Genomic DNA, 9,703 nt, shown 5'->3' with positions numbered 1-9,703 from the left:
ATTCTAACTGAATTAAAAAAAAACAGGCATTTATCTCTGCATAATACCAAAGACAGACTGTTTTAAAGGGAATGGTATTAAAAATTATTTATATAAAATACCTTATGAAAAGATTAAAAATGTTCTTTGCTCTTTAATCACATCTCAATAAACCTTAACATTTTTGGAAAAAAACAAAAAATATTTTGAATGTTTATATATAAACCTTCAAGTATTTATGTCATGAAAATTCATTTATTTATTATTTTTATTAGATAAAACAATATATGTACTTACATGAAACACGGTCTATCGCTGCAACTCAAGCCTGGTTTGCACAATTTTCCATCTCCAATATAGCCTGTTGGACAGCGACCACATCTTGGTCCTGACGAGCTATCATGACAATCGACACCTGAAATAATAATAGATAGTAAAAATAAATATAACCTGAAAAATTTGAAAAAAATCAACACCAAAAACTAAAAATAATAGAATATGTACTATACACAATATACACAATAGTATATAAATATATAAAGTGGTATTAACATGGTAAATACTATAAGAAATAGTAAAAGACTTGGAGTTAAATCCATCTCAACTGAAATGTCGGAAACTACAGCTCTAGGACAAGTTTTGCATTCTAGGCTATCGTAGATTTAAAAGTCTTCTGACTGCGCTAATAAAGGGTTTATTATGGCAGCTATTGAGATTCGGTAAGTTTATAGTAAAAAGATTTGGAACTAATTCCGCAGCGGATATAATTATTATTGGAGAGTATTTTTTAATTTTTGATATATAGAATATTTTATTATATAAACAAAAATAATGTTAAACGTGTTGTTTGAAAAGATTTTGTGTTTTTTTATATCTAATTTAAAAGAAGTATATGTTAGTAATATAAGTTCTTACGAATAGACTTAAATTTAACTAAAATTTCCACATAATGTAAATTAGATTAAATTCGGTTTGAAGATGATTTCATAGCATATGTTACGTAAACCACCTATCTGTTATAATATATATTTTTCTGATTGAAGAATTACTAGCACACACTTTTATAGAAATTTACTTTTTTGAGAATAATAATTTTGTTTTCGAGAATATTCTTCCGATTCTAGAATTATGGTCTCGTTTTTTGCTAAGGCAGGATATTAACAATTTAAGAATTCTTTTTCTCTCTGTAGGAAGAGCAAGAACTATCATTTAGAAATCCAAGTAATTAGTAATTAGATTTGTTTAGTGTTGATACAAATCGCCTACTTTTGCCATCAAACTTTTGCTTTTTTAAGGTGAAAACAGTATATCATAGACTCACGAATATAAATTGATATTTAAATACTAATAGAATACTTAATGTATAAATCCATCAGGGCAAAATGGACTTTGCTCTAGGACATAGGCCTTTTGGAAGCGATTATTTATTCTAAAAATTATGATTATTATCTCAACTCCACAAAAGAATGCTCGTTCACTTTTACTTGGGCTATTGAACGAATAACATGTAATAATAATAAAAAAGTTCCTTTTATTCTATAAACATATGTAACTAGAGAAACGTGCGTTCTTAAGGTAAAAAAAATAAATAGCATATAAATAACATAAAATTCAAAAACAAATGATTAAAATTTCAAGATATTCATAAAACCCATTATCACAGAGATGGCGACGTGAAGTAGCTCCCACCTGCAGCACTCCAATCTGCTCTACCGCCGAAGATTTCCTAATAGTTATAGAAAAAAAATAAGCTATTGACAATAGCCTAATTACTTCGTAACAATCTCAATAGTTCTAAATGATTACTAACAGAGTTATTTTCTATAACATATCAGTGTGGTTCCTCTCCATCGCTACTCTTACTGCAGCAAATTGAATTTCAGAAAGAAAGTGATCGATTGTTGAGTAAATTAATTCCCACGACTTTCTCTCTAAAGTTTTGATGAATTATCTCTAACGATATTACAGTGCTGTAGCTCTTATATGAAACATAAACAAATTTTACAACACAATAAATTTTTTAATTTGCTTTCTTTCCCAAATATATTTTCGAAATTTATAATTCACCAAAACCAATGTGGCTGACTATATCTCATTTTCTGTTTACTCTTCCGCAATACCTGAAGCAATATTTCGCAACCGCTTCGCAGCATAGCGGACCAAGTACATGAATCATGCATATTTAATTACACTACATTGCACATACCTGGATAACAAGGATTCGAAGTGCGGCAAGTTGGTTCCACACGTATGTTATTGCTGGGTTCTTTGCAGCCTGCGCAGTTTTCGAGCAACATTCGTAAGTAGGCAATCTCCTGTCGTTGGTGGGCGATATCTTCTCGAAGCAATTTCACCAATGCCATTAAGTCGCTGAGCGATTTTGCGAGGGCGTCTTTAATAAAAAAAATATATTAAAAAAAAAATAAAAAAATAAAAAAAAAAAAACATAAAAAGAAAAACATGAAAAACGTACAAAATACGAAAGGGGAAATATAAATAAAAAATTATAAAAAATCTGTTAAAAAATTATATAAATAATTTTGTAAACGCAGTTATATTCATAAAGCACCCAAATACAACAAAAATATAAATATTTTACAGTAGAAATAAAGTATGCCTGAACGGCAGTTTGGCATTGGATATAGTTTGTATTGCCATAATAACGCTGATTGCAGCTTTATTCCCACGCAACATTACGCTGCTGTTGCAAATGCATTTAAAGTACGCAAATTTATCTTACTAGCAACTAGGCTTCAGATTGTGCCACAGCTGCTGCGAAGAGCCCCGACAACTGGCTAGTGTGCCATTGCGGGCTGTGAGTAAGTAAATTTGCCAATGTTTACGTGTCGTCATGGGTGTATTTGCTTACCTTCACAATCTCCGTGCATGACGGGTATGTCACCGCGACGTTCAATGTCCAATGAAGTTTCCTGTTGGCGGTACTGTTCATTACTGCTACTGCCAACCTGCGGCTCATGATTAAACCAGTTGCGCACATCACGTTTCTTATTCTTTTCTGCAATAATGAAACAACAACAACAAAACAAAGAAAGTATATATTAAATATTTGAAGTGCGTTCAAGTGACATTCAAGCGCAGATCCATACCACGTTCCGAAATTTTGTTCTTCAACATGCGTTTATTGCCGCGACGATGGAGTATGCCCTTTTGACAGTTGGCACGCTGCAAGGCATTTTCAACGTTCCCATCAAAATGGAGTGGGTATTTACGCTCACGAAACTATAAAAATTTGTTTGCAGTAGAAAAATAAAATATATAAAAACACATAATATAGTTAATTAAATTTGAAGACGTTATTATGAAATATATGAGAAAGTCTAAAATTAATTATGTACTACTTATGTTATGTTATTAAGGCAATATTTTTTAATTAAGCTAATTTAATTTAATTTTAATTTAAACTAAAAACCAAAAACAAATATTATCCTATATTAATCCATTCAGAATTGAGAAACTAAATAGGAACATAATTGATAATATTATCTCGTTAACATTTACCTAATAGGCAAGTTTTGATAAGATCATTTTAAACTAATGATAAGGTGACATTAGTTGCACAGTTGAACAATTTAGCAAATTTGTTGAGCTGCACATTTTTGCAAAAATCCTGAGTCGAAGATGCAGGTCAATAATAATTCCAAAATACAAATATCAGACAAACCATAACTAAATACCAAATTATTAAGTGTGAAACATGCAAAATTTGCCTGGAAAACTTTGTCTATCTGGGAAGTGCGCTCACAGCTAGAAGTGGCGCTGATGAGGATGATGAAGATATCAACAAAGCAAACTCTACCAAATCAAATATAAAATCTGTGCTCTTCTATGGCTGTGAAACATGGAAAGGTTCCAACCGCATTGAGTCAAAAATACAAACCTTGGTGTATAGAATACTTGGTGTAAGATGACCTAAAAGAATAAGAAATGAAGACCTGTGGAGCCGCACACAGCAAGAAATTGTTACAGTTTAGATTGGTTGACGCAAATGGCGGTGGATTGGCCACACATTTCGAAGTTCTGCGAAACATTTAGCAAGAACAGCATTCACATGGTACCATCAAGGCTCTAGAAGGCCAGGCACACCAGCACAAACATGACGTAGAACTATAGACAGAGAACTCCATAATGCAAATATTAACTGAAATGATATATTTCACAAAGTACCTAATAGAATTCGGTTTAGATCTATAAAAGAGACCCTATGATCAACGAGGAGAAGAGAACAACACTAAGTAAGTTAGTAAATTAATGTGAAACATATAAAGACATAAGCCCTACGGAAACGCATCGAATTCATGACCGGTACAAGTAGAATCTGTTACAGACTCAATCTTAAACATAATCTAACATATATCAAATTAAATAAACTATAACTTATAATATGAGAAATATAAAATATTATTCAATATTATTATTAAATATTATTAATATATATTATTATCAAATACTATTATTAAATATTATTATTTATTATTATTTAATTTATCAATTACACACAATAGCATAATATATAAATATATATTATAATCTCACTCACCAGTTTAATTATCGGATCATCTAATTGCGAAGCATACAATTTGGTTAGATTCAAATCAATTTCATGTGCTGAACTCTCCTTGCAATCCACCAACAAAGCTATGCGATTTTTATGGAAATGCAATGCCAACGAACGAATTGTGCTCGTCTCATTTATGTTGGGAATCTCGAAATGTTTGGATTCGGTGGCGCCATTGTCGCTAATGTCAAGCGTTACGCGCTGCTGTTTACGATCGAGGAAGAAGGACATTTTGTGTTTCAGTGTGGGAAAATCGATCATGAAGAGTGCCTCAATTGATATGTGCAACTTTCGTCGTGGTCTACAGAATCGTATAACACAACAGTAAACAAATTTATATGACAGATGAGTGGGTCGAACTTACCGTATATGACGCATAGATATAACACAATCGCCTTTCTTTATATACTGTTCCAATTCAGCAGAGGCAACTACACAGAAAGAGTAAAAATGTCAATTAGTTCCAACAGACCATTGAAAGTCGTAAAATTGAAAGCGAAGTGTAACTTCGCAAAAAAAAAAAAACGTAAATTTCTTCATTCAAGTGTAAATTAATTTTAAACAGAAAAACAAGTCATGACTTCACATTTTCCAAAACAAAAACTCAGGAGCTATTAAGAAATATAAAACTAGGAGTCAAAATGTGTATAAAGTCAATATGCTAATTATATGCTAAACAAAAGGTTCAAAGCAACACACATATAGAACGAGTTCCGGTTTATATGATTTAAAATATTATTGAGTCCGTAAAAAAAAACAATCAATATTTTAAATAATCATAGTTTTAACAAAGCTTGAGAAAAATCATGATCATCAAAAATACAGGCAATACTTTAATATAAATCAATTAGGTGTAAAAGTCGGATAAAACCTAATACCAAATAAGTTACACTGATTCCCAATACAGAATAAGGGAGACAAACAACTACATGCAAATTACTCAGGTATGTCCCTGCTCAACACATACACACTTTTTACTTACTGTCTCAGCTCTACTTCTCACGACGTTGTCCATCTGGTATTTAAATGTACAGACAAATTTGATATATGGTTCCGTCCTATTTATGTAGCAAGAATGTGTCATTAGAATTAAGGTTAGATTCCATTTTCTCAGACAACTCTTCTGTACTTTTACTTCACACCTCATCATTTTCTTTATCCTATCCCATTCTGAATTTTTCGGTTCATTATTACTGAAATTTGATTTCCAACTGCTTCCTTACTCTTCGAATAGAATAGAAATAAACGGGATACAAGCTACCTACTGGATCGCGGAGCACTACGACCATAGTTGATCTTTTATGCTGCCATAGACCCTAACCGAACAGAAGACATTCCACCTTTCGAATGAAAGCCAAAATGTCAGACGTTGAGGACCTCCTAATGTCAGAAGGGGAGAGTAGTTCTCGAACTAGATACCACCTCCTGGATTAGCTCAATGCTGGACAGTCACAGAGAATATGACAGTTATTGTCCTTCTGTTAAAAACTTGCTTTATATTACAGTGTGAACTTCAACAATAATATAAAAAACTACATTAAACAATAAAATACAAATTCTATTCTAACCTATAGACCGAATTGAATTCAATATAAATATTTAATTATATCCAATATAAGTGGAACACTATGCATATGTCAAATTTTAATTATACTAATTTTTTCAAAGACTATAAAAAGGGAGCTTAGTTTACATGAGTCATATGAATTGGTCATCCGATAATACAGTGGTTATACAGTGAATATACAAAATTTCTTTCATCTAACTCATAGACTAAGAGGCAATTACGATCGCGGAAGTAATTGTTTCGTCACATCTAACTGATTGAAATTCTGTAAGATTCTTATTATTTCTATTACTGCATCACACCTAACTAAGAGCTTACATCACCAGACTATCCGCGTGAAAGGTATAAAAAGCGAAATTTGAGAAGATTCACCTAGTTAAATTGACAATACCAGTGACAGATAGATCTGAGAGGAATAATTGGTCCTACTAATATTATAGATTTCATGTAAATCACACCTGAGGCTTTTTGTTTCATAAGCACTTGTGAAAATTGATAATGAAAATTATTTTTATACCTACCATAAAATAACATTATTTGCTGATTTTATCGTTAACACCGCAAACACTGTCTGTCCTACTATAAACAAAATTATCGGTAAACATTGACTCACAAATAATCCAATATTAACTGTGATCAGTCAAAAATAAAGAACAAACACAAATAGTCGTATGTGCGAGACGTCGAGACGTAACTGAGAAGGCGATAAAACTTTCCACTGCTAAAAAATAGTATTAGGCAAATATTTAGAAACAAGCGAAATGCTAAGAAATATGCAAAGATACATATTTGCAGCCGATAAGGATATGTGCCGATATCGATAGAGGCAATAGCATGTTAAATGCACAATTACAAGTGTAAATATGCTCGTGCCAGAAGCGCAGAGGAGGGCACACATTTCACACACAATAAATGGAAACGCAATGAACTCAAGTGAATTGCATAAATAAAATTTTTAATGCGATCTTTCCGTAGCTGCACTTACCTGGATCCAATGACAATGACGCAACATCGCCAATTGCCAAAGCGGCTGCAACGATTACCAGATGCAACCAATTCATTTTGAATGTTATTGCTGGCTATCTGCCGTCGACGCTTGTTGCCTTTGTTGGTGTTGTTGAGATACTTGTTGTTCACAATGTCAACAATGAAGACTTTATTTTTATTTTTATTTTTATTTTCTTTTTTTTTTATTTTATTGTTTGCTGCGTACGTCCGCTGGAAAATAAATCAAACACAAGTGGTTAATGATGGCACATAAAATCGGAATGCTTACAAATCTACAAACTTATATATTAAGAAGAAAGATATTCATAAATTCTCACATACATACATTCATACATATATGTATGTATGACATACAATCCTATACATGCTGGCTGTTATATAGAGTGCCGATCACATATATAAATAAATGTATAAATGTTTGCTTAACAATATTTATTCACAACTTGCAGATATAAAAATATACATTGTTTATATATTGCGAGCCCGTTAAAATGGATATAAAATTATAAAACTAAAAGACATCTTCAATGTTATAAAAGACTCATTTCTTTTATTTCTTTGTCAAAAGATAAAAATAGAATAAATGAAATGATATTTAGATAAAACAAAATAAAACAAAAATAAAACAAAAATAAAACAAAAATAAAACAAAAATAAAACAAAAATAAAACAAAAATAAAATAAAAATTTGTGAAAAATCATTGACGAAGTTGAAGTTGGTTTATTGGAGTAATATCAAAGAAATGGACCCACGAATCGAACGAAACTCATGATGATGAGTTTAAAAATATTTAAAAAATATTAATAAATTATTAGAAATATATTAAAAAAACTTTTCAAAACATTTTAAAGACATTAAAATAATATCAGCAAAAACTCTGTTCAAAGCGTTGAAGAAACTGAAAATGTCAAAATTCAAATAATAAACAAAATTCAAAAAATAAACAAAATTTAAAAAACAAAAAAATATAAAAAATAAACAAAATTAAAAAAAAAAAAAATTTAAGAAATAAACAAAATTAAAAACAAAAACAAAACTAAAACAAAAAAATAAAAAAAAACAAAAAAATAAAAAAAAACAAAAACAAATAAAATGAAAAAAAAACAAAATACAAAAACAAAAACAAATAAAATGAAAAAAAAACAAAATACAAAAACAAAAACAAATAAAATAAAAACAAATTAAAAATTACAAAAAAAAGGAATTACAAAAAATAAACAAAATTACAAAAAAAAACAATATTACAAAAACAGAAACAAAATTACAAAAAAAAACAAAATTACAGAACAAAAACAAAATTACAAAAAAACACAAAATTGCAAAAAAAAATTAACAAAATTACAAAAAAAAACAATTTTTAAAAAAAAAATTTAAAAAATAAACAAAATTAAAAAAATAGAATATTACAAGAAAAAACAAAATTTAAAACAATAACAAACTTTAAAAAAAAACTAAATATATAAAAAAAAACAATATTTACAAAAAAAAACAAAATTTGAAAAAAAAACAATATTTACAAAAAAAAACAAAATTTAAAAAAAAAACACAATAAAACATGTGTAGCTAAGGCGGTAAAAGGACCAAAAATGATTAAGAATATATTGTTAATATTAAATATTAATATTAAAAAATATTAAAAAAAATTTAAAGAAATATTGATAAATTATTAAAAAAATATTAAATATAAAAAATATTAAAATATATATATAAAATATTCAAAAAATATATATTAAAAAAAGATAAAATAAATAATGACATGTTAAAAAGATATATTAAAAAAGGATATACTAATGAAAGATATATTAGAAAAAGATACATATAAAAAAAATATAATAAAAAGGATATATTAAAAAATTTATTATAAAAAAAAACAAGATACATTAAAAAAAGATAGAGATATTAAAAAACAAGATATATATTAAAAAGAAAACATATATATTAAAAAAGACATATTAAGAAGATAGATATATTTAAAAAAAACATATTAAACAACGATATATTAAAAAAGATATATTAAAAAAAGATATATTAAAAAAAGATATATTAAAAAAAGATGTATTAAAAAAAGATATATTAAAAAAAATATATTACAAAAAAATATATTAAAAAAGATATATTAAAAATTTTTTTATAAAAAAAAAAAATACATTAGAAAAAGAAAAATATATAAAAAAGAAAGTAAATATATTACAAAAAAAAAAAATATATTATTAAATTATTATTATTAAAAAAAGATGTATTAAAAAAAGATATATTAAAATAAATATATTACAAAAGATATGTTAAAAATAAAAAAAAATTTAAAAAAAGATATCTTAAAAAAAACGTTTTAAAAAAAGATGTCTTAAAAAAATCTTGAAAGAATATAAATAAATCGTTAACCAATAGATCGTAACAGTTATTTTTACATGGAAAAATAAAAGGCACATGATAATAATTATTTCTGAAAAATATAATACAAAGCATTTAATTATTATTTTTGGAGTTTTATTTTAAAATCTTCATATGTATACAATAACATATTTATAATAATAAGGATAATATTAAGGATGAAAGTTGTTAGAATGATAAT

The 9,703-nt window shown here is 27.9% G+C and overlaps 1 protein-coding gene across 1 annotated transcript; it reads right to left on the bottom strand.

Moving 5' to 3' along the window:
• Positions 1–272: 272 nt before the first annotated feature.
• Positions 273–7,324, bottom strand: LOC119688763. The gene is made up of 7 exons (XM_038103432.1): positions 7,108–7,324; positions 4,920–4,986; positions 4,538–4,856; positions 3,087–3,219; positions 2,849–2,995; positions 2,186–2,371; positions 273–394 (listed from the first exon to the last, which is right to left on the bottom strand). Exons 1-7 carry the CDS (start codon positions 7,181–7,183, stop codon positions 273–275), a joined length of 1,050 nt encoding a protein of 349 aa, XP_037959360.1. The 5' UTR covers positions 7,184–7,324.
• Positions 7,325–9,703: the final 2,379 nt, after the last annotated feature.

The sequence above is a fragment of the Teleopsis dalmanni genome, chromosome X, assembly GCF_002237135.1.
Source record: "Teleopsis dalmanni isolate 2A chromosome X, ASM223713v2, whole genome shotgun sequence".
In the NCBI taxonomy this organism is placed as follows: domain Eukaryota; kingdom Metazoa; phylum Arthropoda; class Insecta; order Diptera; family Diopsidae; genus Teleopsis; species Teleopsis dalmanni.
The sequence above is the reverse complement of the archived record's forward strand: the minus strand, read 5'-3'. Positions and strand labels throughout refer to the sequence as shown.